General features: G+C 46.5%; 1 protein-coding gene across 1 annotated transcript in view; it reads left to right on the forward strand.

Moving 5' to 3' along the window:
* The window catches only part of LOC126212713 (protein shuttle craft), a 283,723-nt gene that overhangs the window by 60,729 nt on the left and 202,306 nt on the right, over positions 1-20,688 (forward strand). The window contains exons 5-6 of the mRNA XM_049940125.1: positions 4,931-5,192; positions 19,675-19,792. Of these exons, the coding sequence (XP_049796082.1) occupies positions 4,931-5,192; positions 19,675-19,792 (380 nt within the window). The remainder of the gene's footprint in view (positions 1-4,930; positions 5,193-19,674; positions 19,793-20,688) is intronic.

Here is a 20,688-nt window from a genome sequence, read left to right on the forward strand (position 1 = left end):
TCAAGATACACACAGTTTCTAACCATAATATGCATCTTATTGTATCAAACTTTTACCATAGGATATACTCCTTAATGAGTACATTATGACAGCATTTCAAATTTGTAACTTAAGGCAGTAAAATACTACAGACCAAACATTTGTTGCCCCTGGAAGCCATTACATAAGCTGCTAGATTTTTAGTAATGTATACGCTCTTTCCATTTGTTCCTCTACTTCCCTGTTTCTTTTATCAGATTAAATGTTTATGATATCTTTATTTCTCTATTATGTACCATGCAGCCAGGTAGCGCGCCCAGAAATCTCACCTATGCACTTCATCATATTTTAAGTTTCAAGCATTCAGATTTGTGCAGCATTGGTACTGCTGTTACTTCAATGTAGTTTGAGGAATTTATCTCTACTGCTGTTTGTAAATGCTGTTTGATTGTGTGTCATAGATGCTGGAGGTTCTCCATGGTGATACTTCTAAATGGGGACAAACGACAGGAAACAGTCCCTGAGACGATAAGGAAACAGACATATATGGTTTAAAATGTTCAATGGCAGATACACCCCAACTTAGAGGTGGAGATAAAAGGTCTATCACAGCGTTGGTTTCAGTCATTGAAAGAGTATGTGAGAACATGCCGGGCGAGTGGGAATGCTGTCGCTGTACTAGTGTTTTAGCTCCACTCTCGAGAGGGCAGTAATGTTGTTGGTGACCAGAGTGAGTAACAGTGAATCGATACCCTCCTGCCCAGTACCAGTGTGTGAGCATGTTGCTATCGTGGGAACGTTAGTGCCCTCTTGAATGTGGAACTAAAACACTAGTACAAGAACAACTTATCTGGATGCCTGGTATGTTTCCATATTGACATCTACACTATCAAAGATCTCTTAGCTCCACCTTCAAGTGGGTTTACCTTTCCTGGAATCCATTTCCACCCATAAGTCTCTATGACCTTTTTAGCTTGTTACCCTCTCAGGGATTATGTACATGTGGTGCCTGTTGTTTTGGACATGTCCAAAAGAACAGACACCATTTTTGATCCCGCACCTGTCCATATACATGATGAAATAAATTATAACATGAGCCGCAGTTGGGCATTGAAATTACCGTATTTACTCGAATCTAAGCCGCACCTGAAAAATGAGATTCGAAATAAAGGAAAAAAAAAATTTCCCAACTCTAAGCCACACCTGAAATTTGAGACTCAAAATTCAAGGGTAGAGAAAAGTTTTAGGCCGCACCTCCAAATCGAAACAAAGTTGGTCCATTGTAATATGAGACACAATTTAGGTCGAATGAATGACGATACAGCTACAGTAGTTTGGTTCGAGTCGTAAGTTAGCAGTTAAGCTTTACCAGGTAGCCATTGCTATGCATCAGGCACTCCGTCCGTATTTATAAGGGTACCCTTCCTTTTTCACGTGCTTCGTCTGGTTTGAATCGATTGCTTATTTTGCTTTGATCTGATAAGTGCAGTTTTCTTTGTTATAGGTGTTTAACGTCACTCTAAGCTGAAAGTACATTACTGTACTGTGTCATGCATTGTTTGTCGCATTCTGATAGTGCGTGTTTACGGCCTGTCGCCGCTAGTGGAATGGCTTGCTTTTGTGCACGCTACCGCCGCTTACAATTTAAAAAAAAAAAAAAAAGAAGAGAGGAATCGTCTCATTAGTGAAACAATGGCAAGAGACTGCTATTTGTTGTTACTTACACTGCTGCTTTCTTTGATAATGATCAACAAGAACCAAATAATAGACTGCGTATGATAGAACATGTTCTGAACGAGAGTTAGGCGAAAATTTTTCTCCGTTTGAAAATCTTTGCGGCCGCTTCTTTAGTACATCAAATTCTGCACAGAAATTAGTCATCTTAGATTTAAAAATCTAGTCAGTTGCCGTGCTTCATTTCTGACTATCACTATTAGGCATAAGAATAATACGAATATAAACATGACACGATACGTATATTCTTCCGCGTTTGCTGTTGTCAATCTAGTTTCGTAGTTTATTAAGCAAACAGGATTTAAATGAGATAGCAGCAAACATGAAAGAAAACATGGCAAAATGTTTATATTTGTATTATTCTTATGGTGAAGAGAATACTGCATGTGATTCACATTTCATCAGGTTTCTATTAGCAACAATCTCTTCTCACAGGCAGAAAAAATTCAGAACGTAGAGTTGGCCATATTGACAAACATCCCAAACAGTCTTACCAGTCGGATTTTCGTAGTATATTGAAATTCTGCTACATTCGAAGATGAACAATACGGAATTTGTATTTACTTCGTTGGATAATGTATGAAAATGCAGTGGTCGAAACTTGGGCGGAGAAAAAAAGCTCGTCTTCGACATTTTTGTAAAATTTTTTTACTGACGCAGACGTTTCGGCACCAGTATTTATCTGTGTGCCTACAAAGCATGCCTGTGTAGCGCTACATATATTCGACGGCAGAAGTTAGTTGTGGCGGCACCTACCAACATTTTTCAGAACTTCCGCTTACTTTGCACTCGATTCTAAGCCGCAGGCGGTTTTTTGGATTACAAAAACCGGAAAAAAAGTGCGGCTTAGATTCGAGTAAATACGGTAATTCATTGGTGACAAGTGAAAATTTGTGCCGGACTGGGACTTGAACCCGGATTTCCTGTTTTACACGAGCAGTTGCGTGAACCACTTTGGACATCTGAACACGCTCTCCGTCCGATCCGAACTCTTGCGCAGGCAATGAGTACGGTAAACAGGGGATGCTATGTAGGTAGAGTGCACCAAGTTGTGAATTTGAGTGAGACGGAAAGCATGCTCAGATAATCAGAGCAGTTACAGTGACCACTTGCACAGAGTTGGAAATCTGGGTTCAAGTCACAGTCAAGTATAAATTTTCACTTGTCACTATTGAATTACTTTCAGTGCTCAGTTGCAGCTGATGTCAGAATTCATTTAATTTCGTCTCATCTCTCAGTAGTCCCCATTTAACAAAATCGCCTGTATAGCTTTGTCTTCACATTGTCATTTTAAGTGTAAGCAACATCACAGCCAATATAGAGGAATTCGTGAACTTGCTCTAATGCTTCATTATCAATGACTGTTTTGGTTCTAACTGGATCATATTCTGTAAGTGCCACAACTTCTGTTTTAGACATGGAGATATTTAAATTAACCTGTGCTGCACGATTTTCATCGCAGTGGACAGTTTTTAACGGTCCCTTCTCTGGCGTCTTCAGTCAGTTGTGAGGTTGCAAACGCGTGCACGGCACAACACTGGTAGGGAGTGGACTTTCTACTAGGGCTATCCACAAAGTACATTATGTTTTGGAATTAAAAATAAATAAAGTATTGTAAATTTTTTTTATTATATACAGATGAAAGCCACACTTAAATACTATTTTTCTACATAGTTTCCATTTAAATTAAGGCACTTATCGTAGCGATGGACGAGCTTGGAAATTCCTTCGTCGTAAAATTCGGCCGCCTGCGCCTTCAACCACGTGGTTACCTCTTCTTGAAGCTGTGCGTCGTCATCAAAACGCTGCGTAGCCAACCACTTCTTCATTGCTGGGAATAAGTGGAAGTCGCTCGGTGCCAGGTCGGGACTGTACGGCGGATGAGGAAACAACTCCCACTTAAAAGATTCGAGAACTTCACGAGTGGCATTTGCCGTGTGGGCCCGGGCGTTGTCGTGAATCGACGAGATCTTTGAGCCCAACTTTCCCCTGCGCTTGTTTTGTATTGCTCTTCTGAGGTTGTGCAGAGTTTGGCAATACCTTTGAGAGTTTATTGTAGTGCCTATTTCCAGGAAATCCACAAAAATCACACCTTTTCTGTCCCAAAAGACAGTCGCCATCACCTTCCTTGCCGACATTGTCTGCATGCATTTCTTGGGTTTTTGGGGGGAAGTTGTGTGCCCCCCACTGCATTGACTGCAATTTTGTCTCGCAGTTCACATGCTTAACCCGTGTTTCGTCACCACTAACGATGCGATCGAGTAATGAGTCGCCATCTTTCTCGTAAGCGTCCAAAAACGTTAACGCTGCAGCCATTCGCTGATTTTTGTGAATCTCTGTCAAGACTTGTGGTATCCATCTTGCACAAAACTTGTGGTAACCGAGCTTTTCGGTAATGATTTCGTGCAACAAACTTCATGAAATTTGTGGAAAACTCATAGAGAGTTCCGTTATTGTGAAATTATGGTTTTCACGGACCGCGGCATCGACTTTTTCGACAAGTTCGGCAGTCACTATGCTGGGTCTTCCACTTTGCTCTTCGTCGTGAACGCTAGTTTGGCCATTTTTAAATTTTATGACCCATTGACGCACTCCACCTTCAGTGATTACGTTGTCCCCACACACTTCACAAAGCTGCCGTTAGATTTCTATCAGTGTACAGTTTTTTGCAGTCAGAAACCTTATTACAGCAAGCACTTCACACTTCGCGGCATTTTCAGTTAACGCTGACGTTTCAAACTGTCACAGTAACTCAACGGAGTACAGCACGAACCTCTCACTAGCACGGCAAGATGCCGACTGAGCGGCGGAATGCCATGACACCAAGATGGCCGCACTAGCCCCGCCCCTAACGGACACAAACGAAAACGTAACCTACTTTGTGGATAGCCCTCGTATATTTGTAAATTCAGGAGTGATTGAAAACGCAAAAAAAAAAGAAGACCATTAAGACAAGTCCACTGAAATGGACATTACATGCCACAGGGTTAATTTTAAAAGCTGGTAAAGCCCAGTCTGTAAATCATCTTCAGTTTCAGCTAAAATATTGAATAATAAATATTACAAATACAAAAATTACTTGTCATTCAGGTGCAAAAGAGCTCAGTATCACCGCCTCAGATTTGTGATACTACAGTCATACCATTCCTTACCCCCTTTCTCCCAGACCACCTTCCTTTTCTGTGTTCAAAGTGTCACTCGAGATCTGCTCGAATAGGGACAGAGGCAGAACGGCACCGGACGGTGGGGGGTCCGGCCCAGTCGAGCGAGAAGCCGAAAACGGCGAGACGGAAGTACGAAGAGATGCGCCAGACGGCAGGCGGAAGACGGCGCCCGCTCAGCACGGGAGGTCTGACTCGAAGATGTGGAGGGGCGTTACTGGCGGGAGCAGCAGGGGCCACGCGGAACAGCCGGCTGCAGCCAGCGGGGAGGAGGCGGAGGCGGCGGTGGCAGTAGACGCGGCAGCAGCTCAGGGCCCGGTAAGGCAGCTCTTCCTACTACTCTCTTCATTTATTTTTATTTCCACTATGAATCTTTCATTTTGCAGTGAAGTGTGCACCAGTTTGAAACTTCCTGATTGATTTAAACTGTGTTGCTGGGACAGAACTTGTCATGGGCAGCACTCTTGCTGACTGCGTTATCAAGCTGCAACTCATGGTTGTCACCCCCCCTCCCGCCCCATCCCTCTCTCCCTCCCCTCCCCCCCCACTCTCTTTATTGGCCCCCCTCCATCCACCACCTACTCCCCCTCCATGTCTTTGGCAACCACTTTATACCCCAGAATGAGATTTTCACTCTGCAGCAGAGTGTGCACTGATATGAAACTTCCTGGCAGATTAAAACTGTGTGCCGGACCGAGACTCGAACTCTGCACCTTTGCCTAATGCAGGCAAATGCTCTACCATCTGAGCTACCCAAGCACGACTCACGCCCCGTCCTCACAGCTTTACTTCTGCCAGTATCTGGTCTCGTACTTTCCAAACTTCACAGAAGCTCTCCTGCAAACCTTGCAGAACTAGCATTCCTGGAAGAACGGATGTATCCGTTCGTCCAGGAGTGCTAGTTCTGCAAGGCTTGCAGGAGACCTTCTGTGAAGTGTGGAAAGTAGGAGACGAGGTACTGGCAGAAGTAAAGCTGTGAGGACGGGGCGTGAGTCGTGCTTGGGTAGCTCAGATGGTAGAGCACTTTCCCGTGAAAGGCAAAGGTCCCATGTTCGAGTCTCGGTCCGGCACACAGTTTTAATCTGCCAGGAAGTTTCTCTTTATACCCGCTAGGATTACTCAGGTGGGGTAGGATTGAGGCACACACATCACTTAAGTGGTATCCAATTGAGAGACCTGCACTAGGCCATCATAGCATGGGGAATCTTTTCTCTCTAAATTTGGGCCTCTTGTGGAAAAGATATAATAATTACTTATGATTTAAACTTCCGCCTTTTCTAATTTTCCATTCAGCACAGTGCTGTTGTTTCCAAACATCAGACTGCTTTGGTCCATTGTTGACTCTCTCTCTCTCTCTCTCTCTCTCTCTCTCTCTCTCTCTCTTTCTTTCTCTTTCTCTTTTTCCAGGAGATGAAAGTCTAAGGCATTCTTTCGCAACATTATCTCTGTTTAGAATTTCATATTATTTAATCCTCATCTCTTTTAGGTCACTTCTGATTTCTTGGAGCCACTTGCCATGAGGACATTCTTTTGCAATTGACATGTTCAAAAATTCTCTTTCGTATCCTGTTTTCATTCATCTAAACCAAATGCCTGTGAAACATCAGTCTGTTTTCTCATTGTTACATTTAGTTGCTCAGTTTTCTTGTGTAAATTTTCATTATTGCTTGTAAGTGTTCCTTCTCGTGTTACACTTACACCTCTGTTCGTGACTCTGTATACAGTGTGTTTGCTCATTAAAGGTAGAAACAAAAGAGGCAAGTAGAGAGGGTATTGAAACAAACTATTGTAATAAACGTAGGTCCAGAAACCAACAGCTCCCTCAGTAAGACAAATGTGCAAGTGTCCGTAATGCCAGTGTTAAAACACATAATGTCTAGGTATATGTTGATTTCAAAACAACACAAGCAAGGCATAAGTAAAGATGTGATAAACTGCCCACGTTTTATTTTATCATCATACCAGATACCGCCCAGGGGGTCCACAACTCTTTTTGTGGATACGTACATGGCGAGCATGGGACCCTGAGCTTGTGCGGCTCTTCCCTTTCCGGGCTGCATTACTTCCTTTTCCACATACTTCCCCATCCCCCATCCTCCTCCCCCCACTCACCTTCATCTCTTCCCTTCCCCTTCTCCCCCTTATGGGAGTATGTTTCGTGCCTACATCCGGAGACGGACGCTTGTAACTGTAAGACATAGTCTGTCTTCTTTGCTTTCTATGCTGGAACGTCTCTGTCCTTCCTTTGTCCTTATCTTTTCCTTGCCTCTTCTCTTTACCCTCTTCTCCACTGCAGCATTTGAGACCTCTCTTCTTTCCTTTCCGTTTCTTTGTTCCTCCCTGTGCGTGTCTGAAGGCCAACCCATGCATTCCCACGCGTAGCCGGTGACAGGCTAACGCGTAATTCCCCGCCCCAGGTAGACAGGTAGGACACGTACGCAAACTGGTAACTGCCAGGCCCAGGGAGGGGTGATTGCCCGAGCTCGTACCTTCCGAACATGCCGATTGTTCCCTCCGTCCGTTTCTCGTGTGGTGTGACCTGACCTAAGGCGGGAGTGCCCTCAGAGAGGGCCCCCGCAAGGAAGGAGCGTGCCATCGGACACGCCAATAATCATGGGGGATACTTTCGCAATGGTTTCCTCTACGTCTACAATTTCTGCTCACAAGCGAAAGTTAGACGAGTCTCAGCCACGGACAATTCTTCAGTCAGTGCCACAGTTCCTTGTTGTTTCTCGGTCGGACAAAGGTCCAAGACTTCTCTACAGTCAACCCTTTCATTATTCAGAAAGGTGTCGATGCAATTGCAGGTCCTGTAAAGTCTTGTTCCCGATTACGAAATGGCACCTAGTTGTTAGAAACAGTCGGTGCTCTCCAGGCACAAAAATTGCTGCGAACTCCACTGCTACACACCTTCCCTGTTAGGGTGGAAGCACACCGCACTTTAAGTTCATCACGCAGGGTGGTTTATACACGCTCACTCGACGGCTTGTCTGACGAGGTAATTCAAAACTACCTGTCTGACCAGGGCGTAATGGCTGTTCATAGAGTCATGAAAAGGGTTGACAAGGACTTGGTACCAACCCATACTATCTTCTTGACATTTGACATAGTTCAACTTCCATCGAACATTAAAGTGGGCTGTGAGATAATTTCAGTTCGCCCTTACATCCCTAACCCTGCGCGTTGCTATCAGTGTCAGCAGTTTAATCGTACCAGCCAGTCGTGTTCCAATCTGGCCAAATGTGTTACGTGTGTCAAGGATGCCCATGAGGGTTCTTGTCCACCTCCATCCCCTCGTTGCATCAACTGTATGGGTGACCACTCTGCTTCCTCTAGAGATTGCCCCATTTTCAAAGATGAACGGCTTATTCAGGAAATCAGAGTGAAGGAAATGGTGTCTACACTTGCTGCGCGTAAGTTATTCACCAGTCGAAAGCCCACTGTACCTCCAGCAGGTAAATATAGCACTTTCCTTGCATCTCCTCAGCCTACTAAGGAGGCAGCCACGCAGACTTGTGATCTCAGCTTTAGTGCCACGGTCGTCAGATCGGCCAGCGCAAAGATCACCTGTTCGACCTCCCCACTATCGCCAGCTCACCCTTCATCGGTTCCTGCTAAATCACGAGCCCCAAAATCAGACACCCGGACTTCCAAAAAAGTGTCTACTTGCGAAGATTTTTTATGTACCCCGACTTTACAACCGTCAATTCCTCCCTCATCTCAACGTCCTGTTTCCAAGAAGGCTCATAAGAAACCAAGTTCCTCTCCTTCTCCGCCACGGCGTGTCTCATCTACAGTGCCACCTGGCGGTAACCGCCCTCGGCCGTCTTCCGTGTCACCTTGGCGCACTGCTGGCAGACGATCACTGGTGGCAGGAGATGCCCCCTAACAACCTATGGATCAGGATCCTCTGCCTTTGGCTGACTGCCATTCCACACTGTCAGCCACCGGCTCTCAGCAGTTGTTGAGTTGAGAGCAACCGTGGTAAGATTCTTCCCTGTTCTGTCCACCCTATGTCCATTATCCGTTGGAATATCTGCAGCATTAGAGCCAATCGAAATGAATTGTCAATCCTCTTACGATCCTACTCGCTGGTCATCTTCTGTCTTCAGGAAACAACGCTGCATCCCCACGATCGCCTTGTTTTTCCTCATTTCCAGTCAGTCCGGTTTGATCTCCCCTCTGCCGCTCCACGTTGTCAGCCACCGGCTCTCAGCAGTTGTTGAGTTGAGAGCAACTCGGGACTTATGATTCTTCTCCATGATACTGTCCATTATCACCCAATCCCCTTAAACAGTTCTTTCCCAGCTGTTTCTGTCCATCTTTCTGTTTCTGGATACACCTTCTCTCTTTGTACCGTATACATTCCAACATCCACACCGATGGCAAGAGCTGATCTCCTTCATCTCCTTGGTCAGCTCCCGTTCCCTGTTTGCTGGTTGGGGACTTCAACGCCCCCCACCCGCTTTGGGGATCTCCGCGTCCTTGTCCACGAGGCCGTCTGTTGATTGACCTCTTCCACCAAGTGGATCTTGTGTGCCTCAACACTGGGTAACCAACATTTTCGTCTGCCTCCACGACAAATTTCTGTAATTTGGACCTTTCGGTCGGTACTGTTCTGCTAGCTCGGCGCTTCGAATGGTTCGCTTTTGCCGATAGAAACTCGAGTGACCAGTTTCCGTGTGTCCTTCGATTGCGGCCACAACTGCCATCTATGCACCCAAGGTGCTGGAAGTTTGCACAGGCTGATTGGACACTTTTTTCGTCTCTAGCGACATTCGATGACCGTCACTTTCCTAGCGTCGACGATCATGTCACTCGTGTCACAGAAGTTATTCTTACAGCCGCAGAATGTTCAATACCTCGCACCTCCGATTCTGATATTGAGAAGGCTATCTACACTTACAGTGAAAATGTGCTTAATTCATTAGACAAAAAATTGCAGGCAACTGGTATATTTTGTGATCTGTCAAAGGCATTTGACTGTGTAAATCACAATATCCTTTTAAGTAAACTAGAATATTATAGTATAACAGGAAATGCTGCAAAATGGTTCAAATCTTATATCTCTGGCAGGAAACAAAGGGTGTTATTAGGAAAGAGACATGTATCAAGCTATCAGGCCTCATCCAACTGGGAACTAATTACATGTGGGGTCCCACAAGGTTCCATTTTGGGGCCCTTACTTTTTCTTGTGTATATCAATGACCTTTCATCAGTAACATTACCAGATGCCAAGTTTGTTTTGTTTGCCGATGATACAAACATTGCAATAAATAGCAAGTCAAATGTAGTCTTAGAAAGATCAGCCAATAAAATATTTGTGGACATTAATCACTGGTTCCTAGCCAATTCTTTGTCACTAAACTTTGAAAAAACACACTACATGCAGTTCAGAACTTGTAAGGGGTGTCCCAAGAGTATATGTCTAACATACGATGACAAGAAGATAGAAGAAGTGGACAGTGTTAAATTCTTGGGATTACAGCTTGATAATAAATTCAACTGGGAGGAGCACACCACAGAACTGCTGAAGCGTCTTAACAAATCTCTGTTTGCAGTGCGAATTTTGTCAGACATAGGGGATATAAAAATGAAAAAGCTGGCATACTATGCTTACTTTCATTCCTTAATGTCATATGGGATTATTTTTTGGGGTAATTCATCAAGCCAAGCTAAAGTTTTCTGGGCACAAAAACGTGCAGTGAGAGTTATATGTGGTGTGAACTCAAGAACATCCTGCAGAAGCCTGTTTAGGGAACTAGGGATACTAACTACTGCTTCCCAATATATTTATTCCTTAATGAAATTTGTCATTAAAAATATATCACTTTTTCAAACCAACAGCTCAATTCATGGAATCAATACTAGAAATAAGAATAATCTTCACAAGGATTTAAAGTCACTTAGTCTTGTACAAAAAGGTGTGCATTATTCAGGAACACACATTTTCAATAACTTGCCAGCAGCCATAAAAAGCTTAACAACCAATGAAATTCAGTTTAAGAGAAGCCTAAAGGATTTATTGGTGGCCAACTCCTTCTACTCCATTGATGAATTTCTTAGTAAAACCAACTGATTTGTATATAAGTACAACATAACTTCTGCACAATTTCAGTGCAGTAATGTGTTCATTGAAAATTTGTGTGTGTGTGTGTGTGTGTGTTAGTATAATCTAACTTCTGCACCATTTCAGTGCAGTAATGTGTTCATTGTAAATAAGTATTACAGTAGTTGTATTACCTTATAAATAAATAAAAAACTTTTTTATTTTAAATTCAGTGCATTAGTATTTGTAAAATGACTCTTAGTGTTCATTAAAAAATGACGATCATTCCACTTGGGACCTGTGGAATGGTACATTAGCTTATTTGTTTTAGTTGTAAATATTTGTCATGTATTGTTGTTTTTCTGACATGTTCCACATCCTGGAGGACCTCCTCACTACGGATCAATTGGAATGAAAGTAAATCTAATCTAATCTAAAATCCCCAGCGCTCCCCAGTTCCTTGGTGAAACGAGGCGTGCCGTGAGGCGATATGTGAGCAGAGACATGCTCTTCGCGTTTTCTGCCACCATCCTACTTCGGCCAACTGTATCCGCTATAAGCAGTTACGTTCGTGATGTTGTTGTGTCATCCGCAATAGCAAGAAGGCAAGCTGGGACTTCTTTACTAGTTCTTTTAAAACCTTCACTGCCTCCTTAGAAGTTTGGAGTCGAATTCGACGGTTCTCAGGCGCGCCTAGTTGCTCCCCGGTCTCTGGGCTCACTGTCGCGCATGACACATTCGTGGACCCAGTCGCAATTTCTATCTCATTGGGTCAACACTTTGCTGCGATTTTAAGCTCTTCAAATTATCCACCAGCCTTTCTCCCGAAGAAACGTGCAGCGGAAGTGCGACCACTTCCTTTCTCCTCTCAAAATAGCAAAAGCTATTACTCTGTTTTCTCCATGTGGGAACTCCAACACGCACACTCTTCTTCTCACTCTTCCGCCCCAGGACCAGATGGTGTCCATGTCCAAATGTTGCTGCATTTATCATACCATAGTCTGCGTTACCTCCTTCGTCTTTATAATCCATTTTGGACCGACAGTACTTTTCCCAGAAGATGGCAGGAAGCTATCGTCGTTCCTGTTCCGAAACCTGGAAAGGACAAACATCTCCCCTCTAGCTATCGCCCCATTTCTCACACAAGTAGCGTATGTAAGGTTTTGGAGCATATGGTGAATTGCCGTTTAGCCTGAGGCCTCGAGTCCCGAGGCCTTTTTAACACCTGCGCAATGCGGTTTCTGAAAGCATCGTTCTGCAGTTGGCCATCTTGTTGCTCTCTCCACTTATATCATGAACAGTTTTCTCAGGAACCACCAAACAGTAGCAATATTTTTTGATCTGGAGAGAGCATCCAATACCTGTTGGAGGACAGGCATCCTCTGCACACTCTTCTCTTAGGGCTCTTGAGGTCGCCTACCCCTTTTTATTCATGAATTTATGACAGCACGCACATTTAAAGTGCAGGTGGACACTACTTTCTCTCGTACTTTCTCCCAAGAAAACGGGGTCCCCCAGGGATCCGTGCTGAGTGTTGTACTGTTTGCCATCGCAATAAATCCAATTATAGATTGTCTCCTTCCCAATGTCTCATGCTCCCTCTTTGTGGACGATTTTTCGATCTTCTACAGCTCTCCACGGACCAGCCTTCTTGAACGGCATCATCAAGGATGTCTCGATCGCCTCGTCTCTTGGAGCATCGAAACCGGCTTCCGCTTTTCTCGTAGTAAGACCGTTTGTGTCATTTTTTGGCGTTGTATGTAGTTTCCTCTGCCTTCCCTACATCTAGGCCCTGTCGACCTTCCGTTCGCGGACGTCGTTTAATTCTTGGGACTTACGTTTGACAGAAAACTGTGCTGGTCCTCCCACGTATCGTATCTTTCGGCTCGCTGTCTGCGATCCGTCAACACCCTCTGTGTTCTGAATGGTACCTCCTGGGGAGCAGACCAAGTGGTCCTTCTCCGCCTCTGTCGCGCCTTAGTGCACTCGACATTGGACTATGGAAACATAGTTTACTCCTCTGCTTGGCCGTCTGTTCTTTGGCGTCTCGACTCAGTCCACCATCGTGGATTGCGTTTAGTGTCTGGAGCTTTTTACACCAGCCCTGTGGAAAGCCTTTATGCTGAGACTGCTGAACCTCCGCTGTCTCAACGGCAAGCTGTCCTCCTGAGTCGTTATGCTAGCCAACTGTCTTCCACGCTTGCTAATCCGGCCCATGACCTTTTTTGCGCCGCCTCCTTGGATTTAGTGTATGCAGGCCGCCCTTCCTCTCTACTACCCTTGGGAGTCTGCTTCTGTCAACTGCCACGTTCTCTTTCTTTCCACTTTCCTAAAACTTTCTTGACAACCGGGGGTACAGCACTGCCTTGGCTCCGCCCCCGGATCTGCCTGCTCTGTGACCTTTGTCAACTTCCCAAGGATGGTACCCCTTCTCTCGTTTATCGTTGGGCATCTGCTGCTCTATGCGCACAAATGAAGGGTGCCACATTTATTTACACTGACAGTTCAGAAACATCATTTGGTGTTGGGAGTGCCTATATTGTTGGCAATACCCCTAATAGATTTCTGCTTCCCGACCAGTGTTCGGTTTTTACTGCGGAGCTTTATGCTGTTCTCCAGGCTGTCCAATACATCCATTGCCATCAGCGGATACAGTATATTATATGCTTAGATTTGCTCAGCTCTCTCCTCAGTCTCGAAGCTCTTTACCCTGTCCACACTCTGGTCAACCAGATTCAGGACTGCCTCCACTTGCTCCACTTGGGGGCGTCTCTGTGGCATTCCTCTGGATTCCAGGACATGTTGGTATCCGTGGAAATGAGGCGGCCGATATAGCGGCCAAGGCTGCAATCTCTCTTCTTCAACCTGCTGTTTGCATGTTTCCCTTCGCCAATCTACAGAGTGTTTTATGTCGTCGTGTTGCTCCTTTATGGCACGCACATTGGTCTACACCTCCAATAATAAATTGTGGGACTTGATAGCTCTTCCCTGTGCTTGGACCTCTTCCTCCTGAACTCGTAATTGGGAGGAGGTAATTTTAACTAGACTCCAGATAGGGCACTGTCTTTTTAGCCATAGACATCTTTTAAAGTGGCAATTCTCACCCGCTTTGTCCCCACTGCTCTCAACTGTGGAGGGTGAGACACCTTTTACTTCAGTGCGTCCGTTTACAGCTGTCACCTGATAAATCTTCCATTTAGCAGATCACATCCTCGAGTTTATCAGTGTCCGTGTGATGACGTCGGTCGTTTAAAGTTCTTTTTTTGGTTTTCTAAGCTTTCCTTCTGTTTTTTAGTTTCCCCACTTTTTGAGTTTAGCTCCCATTGCTGCTGATTTACCCTTCCGTAAGCCATAGAATGGGTGCTAATGGCCGTAGCAGTTTTGTGCCCTAAAGCCATAACAAATAAAAATTAAAAAAAAAATCACATCAGATACCTAACTACAGGTAAACAGCGTTTTGACAAGTGTATCAGTTGTGGCTTACCGATACTTTGGCCTCATAGATCCGCTGATGTTAACCTGTTGGTGGTGGTTTTCTTGTGTAACGGGGAGGGGGAATATTTAAAAGCTTTGGTGTATTCCAGCCCTGGTGATGGTATTGACCAATTCCAGCATGAGTGGTTGTCAGAGCATTCAGAACACACCTGGGATATTTGAATGTGTGCAAGCATCATTGAGAAGACATGCTGAAGCCTGCCTTCACATGATCGGTGGCATGGGGAACACTTGTTGTAATGCGTTAGTCATTAAGTGCACATCTGCAGTTTGGATCCTCAGGGACTCTGGTAAAAGATGCTCATGTACTCTGAAGGAGAGCTCCCCAGTGGTGTGATGTACTTTTTGAAACTATCTATATGGTCATATAGGTTAAGATCCCATGTACCACACATTTCAGCCATTCACCCTGGTGCACCCTCGCTCATCAGTAATTGATTAAAAAAAATTCTGAAATTTGTGTGGCACTCAGTAGTGTTAAATAAGTTGAATTAAATAGCTTCATTTGCTCTCATTTTCCTTTGTATCTTGTTCATGTGTTTTAATTAATTTTGGTTAAATTTATTTTGTTTTATGACCCTTTTTTTCATCTACATTATTGTGTTTATTATATCTAATTCTCATTATGTTTGAATTTCGTTTCATTTGTAAACCTGTCTTTCGATAAAATTTTCATCTGCATTTTTTGTCCATAGTACAGTAGATATTTAGGTTGTGTTTTAAATGTTTCTATGGTATTTACCATAAACAATCCACATCTGGTAACAAAACTACATTTTTCACTCCATTGCACAAATGTAAATAGATTATTTCATCTTTTATCAATATAATAGAGGGAAACATTCCACATGGAAAAATATATCTAAAAACAAAGATGATGTGACTTACCGAACGAAAGCGCTGGCAGGTCGATAGACACACAAACAAACACAAACACACACACAAAATTCAAGATTTTGCAACAAACTGTTGCCTCATCAGGAAAGAGGGAAGGAGAGGGAAAGACAAAAGGATGTGGGTTTTAAGGGAGAGGGTAAGGAGTCATTCCAATCCCAGGAGCGGAAAGACTTACCTTAGGGGGGAAAAAAGGACGGGTATACACTCGCGCGCGCGCACACACACACATATCCATTCACACATATACAGACACAAGCAGACATCTCACAAGCAGACATATTTATTTCATCTTTTGTTTTTTTAAATGACATATCGAAATTTTCATATAATTGAATATTATAATAGTTAAATATAATGAAATTCATATTCACAAATGAAAGGGTTCATTTGGTGTTTAAAATTGTCATAAAGGAATAGAAACAAAAAAATACATTTAAACCAGTTAATTGAATAAAAATATCGATCAAAATTATTTTGATGAAGATTTTTAAAAAAATTAAAATTTAATACATCTGATGGAATTCAAACTCACAACCTCCTGAATGTGAAGCTATTTCCTATCAATTACACCATGCAACCAGACTATATAATGCAACTTATTTAACACTATTGAGTGTCACACAAAATTCAAATATTTTTAAAAAAAATTTTACCAATTATCTGCAAAGGGGAAGGCACCAGGGCAAATCACTGCAGTGTGCTGTATGTGGGATCTTGTCTCCATCATCGTATAGATTGTTTCAAAATGCCGATCACACCATTAGGAACCTTGTCAGGTGTGATAGTCATATCAGGGAAACTATTGCTTTCCAAATCTATATTAGGATTATTAGCTTCTTTCAGTGTCTTCTATTGCCTCTCTCACTTGTATTTATAATAGTCAAACATCCTGTATTTTTGATGAAATACAGTTTTGTCTGAAACACTGTTAATTAATGAAGGATGCTACTTCCATTGTCACATAAATAAAAAATACATCGTGACTAGTACTATGTGCCATGATTGCACTCAAATGGTTAATTGGGAATAAAGCTACATTTCGAACATTGCCAGCCTGTGGCTCACACAGAGGTGATGCATTTGCTGTGCTTCCTGGAAAACCTTGCTGGCATCAGTGGTAAACTAAATGTTACAGGATATGTTACACTCATATCCTGTACAATAGTCATGAAACATGAGAGTACTATATACTTAGATGCTCTTCGTCTATTTTTCTTTGTATTTTACTAGTGAACCTAGCAACGCTTCGCAATTGGTAAATAATATACAAATTGGATGTACATTCTAAACTCCTGACCCTCTCTTTGTCCGTCTGCTCCTCTTCCTCCTCCCTCTCTGTGTGCATCACCTGCTCCTCTCTCCGTTTCCCTCGACCCCCACCTGCCGTTTCCCTCGACCCCCACCTGCCGTTTCCCTCGACCCCCACCTGCCGTTTCCCTCGACCCCCACCTGCCGTTTCCCTCGACCCCCACCTGCCGTTTCCCTCGACCCCCACCTGCCGTTTCCCTCGACCCCCACCTGCCGTTTCCCTCGACCCCCCACCTCCCGTTTCCCTCGACCCCCCACCTCCCGTTCCCCTCGACCCCCCACCTCCCGTTCCCCTCGACCCCCCACCTCCCGTTCCCCTCGACCCCCCACCTCCCGTTCCCCTCGACCCCCCACCTCCCGTTCCCCTCGACCCCCCACCTCCCGTTCCCCTCGACCCCCCACCTCCCGTTCCCCTCGACCCCCCACCTCCCGTTCCCCTCGACCCCCCACCTCCCGTTCCCCTCGACCCCCCACCTCCCGTTCCCCTCGACCCCCCACCTCCCGTTCCCCTCGACCCCCCACCTCCCGTTCCGCCCGACGCCCCCCCCTCCCATTCACCTCGACACCCCCCACCCGTTCCCCACGACGCCCACCCCCTCCCGTTACCCTCGACCACCCCTCCGGTTCCCCACGACCCTCCCTCCCGTTCCCCTCGACACCCCCCCTCCCGTTCCCCTCGACACCCCCCTCCCGTTCCCCTCAACACCCCCCCACCCCTATCCCTTGACTCGACTCCCCCCCTTCCCGCATCCCTCGACTCCCCCCCCCCCCCAATCCCGTTTCCCTCAACACCCCACCCATTTCCCTCGACACCCCCCCCCCCCCCCCCCCGTCACGTATCCCTCGACTCCCGCCCTCCCGTCACGTATCGCTCGACACCCCCCCCCCCACACACACACACACACGGATCGTTCGACACCACCACACCCCCCGTCACGTATCGCTTGACACCCCACCTGTCACGAATCGCTTGACACCACCCCCCCCCAGTCACGAATCGCTTGACACCACCCTCCCAGTCACGAATCGCTTGATACCACCCCCCCCAGTCACGAATCGCTCGACACCACCCCCCCAGTCACGTACCGCTCGACACCACCCCCCCAGTCACGTACCGCTCGACACCCCCCCCAAGTCACGTACCGCTCGACACCCCCCCCCCCCCCCCCCGTCACGTACCGCTCGAACCCCCCCCCCCAGTCACGTACCGCTCGACACCCCCCCCCAATCACGTACCGCTCGACACCCCCCCCCCCCAGTCACGTACCGCTCGACACCCCCCCCGCCCCAGTCACGTACCGCTCGACACCCCCCCCTCCCCAGTCACGTACCGCTCGACACCCCCCCCTCCCCAGTCACGTACCGCTCGACACACACACCCCCCAGTCACGTATCGCTCAACACACACACACACACACACACACACACACACACACACACACCAGTCACGTATCCCTCGACACACACACACACACACACACCAGTCACGTATCCCTCGACTCCCCCCGCCACCGTCACGTATCCCTCGACTCCCCCCGCCACCGTCACGTATCCCTCGACTCCCCCCCGCCACCGTCACGTATCCCTCGACTCCCCCCCCCCCCCGCGCCACCGTCACGTATCCCTCGACTCCCCCCGCCACCGTCACGTATCCCTCGACTCCCCCCGCCACCGTCACGTATCCCTCGACTCCCCCCCGCCACCGTCACGTATCCCTCGACTCCCCCCCCCCCCCCCCCGCGCCACCGTCACGTATCCCTCGACTCCCCCCCCCCCGCGCCACCGTCACGTATCCCTCGACTCCCCCCCCCCCCGCGCCACCGTCACGTATCCCTCGACTCCCCCCCCGCCCCGCGCGCCACCGTCTCGTATCTCTCGACTCCCCCCCCCCCCGCGCGCCACCGTCTCGTATCTCTCGACTCCCCCCCCCCGCGCGCCACCGTCTCGTATCTCTCGTCTCCCCCCCCCCCGCCCCGTCACGTTTCCCTCGACTCCCCCACCGCCCCGTCACGTATCCCTCGACTCACCCCCCCTCCGCCCCGTCACGTTTCCCTCGACTCACCCCCACCCCACCGCCCCGTCACGTATCCCTCGACTCACCCCCACCCCACCCCTGTCACGTATCCCTCGACATACCCCCCCCCCCCGCAACGTTACCCTCGACTCCGCCCCCCCTTCTTCGACTGTCCCCCCCCCACCCGCCTTCTTCGACTGTCCCCCCCCACCCGCCTTCTTCGACTGTCCCCCCCCACCCGCCTTCTTCGACTGTCCCCCTCCCCACCCGCCTTCTTCGACTGTCCCCCTCCCCACCCGCCTTCTTCGACTGTCCCCCTCCCCACCCGCCTTCTTCGACTGTCCCCCTCCCCACCCGCCTTACACGACTGTCCCCCCCCCTCCTTCTTCGACTGTCCCCCCCGTCTTCTTCGAATGTCGACTGTCCCCCCCCCCCCCTTCTTCGACTGTATCCTCGTCTCCTCCCACCAGCATGATGAAGAAGGTATCAGGATTCATGAGACAATGTAGCACTCTGCCACTGCCCCAATGTCCAGTGCCAGTGATCATTGCACATTTCAGTCATAGTTACCAATGTCATGGTATTAACATTGGCACATGCATGGGTCATTGACTAGGTGATGCTGCTGTCGCCTGGATGGGTTTATATCAATAGTAGGTCATTGGTGGTCATAATTTCTGACTGATCAGTGTAATATGGCAGTGATGTTTCTTCTACATTTGGTTGGGTATATATGACATAAATGTATTTTTGATCCATTGATGTACACTGTTTTTCTCCTGTGAAGATGATTGTACCGGCAATACTCGATATCGGTAGGGAATGTGCGTACAACTGTACTGCTGGTGGCAGAAATACGTTTTGTTCAAAAATATTTGACTCCTACCGACATTTGGGGAAATGACCAACAGGAAACAGCTTACCAAATACATTTGTGTGTAGTTTCTGCCTTCTTTTTTTAAAAATAAATAACTGCATGTGCTTCTATGGAGCCATTGACAAAGGTTTACATTGTGTCATAAGATGTTGTTATGCAGGTGCCAGCTGATAGACAACCTGAAGAAGACAGCCGGAGTAGGAGGGGGCAGCCAGCCGACAGCGGTGGAAACCGCAGTGTGGGCAGCCCACGGAACCGCGCCCACCAGCCCTACCGAGGTGAGCCTCTGGGATACAACTGATCATTGAGGGACTTCAGTGTAGGAGCAAATGTTTGAACAAATCTCTCTTCGACAGACTTTGACCTGAGTACCTTTCTACGGCCAATGAAATTATTACTATAAATAACTCAACGTTTGGCACAGCCCTTGTAGCAAACTTTGCTTCACATTCAATTACAGACCTTAAACTTACAGTTTACTCCAGACCACAAAAAGGAGACCCAAGTCTTCATACAACTCGAGGTTACTAACGCTTTCACTGCTCTGCTCTGCGTGCACGTGTGTGTGTGTGTGTGTGTGTGTGTGTGTGTGTGTGTGTGTGTGGAGGGGGGGGGGAGGAGATACACGTCCTGCTGTGCTATTTCCCAGGTGCCGTGGCACCGCTTGTGTTTTCCTACAATGATACGGACATCTGTATGCGTTCTGAGCTGCCGACTTCTCACTGCTGTGGACATGTTACTTCCGTACTTTCGAGAGTAAAAAAGTTTCAAGTTTTATCGTACACCATAATTATGTGCCTCATTTCACGCTATCAATTGCAAAAAAAAACCTTGATTAGTTATATAGGATCATTTATAAGATATGACGACTCAATTGACAATGTGCAGGAACGTAGACACACATGCTTTCATGAGCGTCTGTCAAAGAGAAAACCCATTAATTCAAGAATCAAATGGGCATATACCAAAATAAATGCCCAGGTAAGGTATGTAAACTAATGCGTACTTCCACTCTATTTGCCAATTAAGCTATAAATAGGACTTTGACATGATGTTATAAACAGCACACAGTGCATACATATCTAAACTGTGAACTATGAACAAATGATGTATAATATTTTACAACAATTACCCATTCACAATTCTAAATATTATGTACCAAACGTTTTGCTAA

The sequence above is a fragment of the Schistocerca nitens genome, chromosome 11, assembly GCF_023898315.1.
Source record: "Schistocerca nitens isolate TAMUIC-IGC-003100 chromosome 11, iqSchNite1.1, whole genome shotgun sequence".
Lineage (NCBI taxonomy): Eukaryota > Metazoa > Arthropoda > Insecta > Orthoptera > Acrididae > Schistocerca > Schistocerca nitens.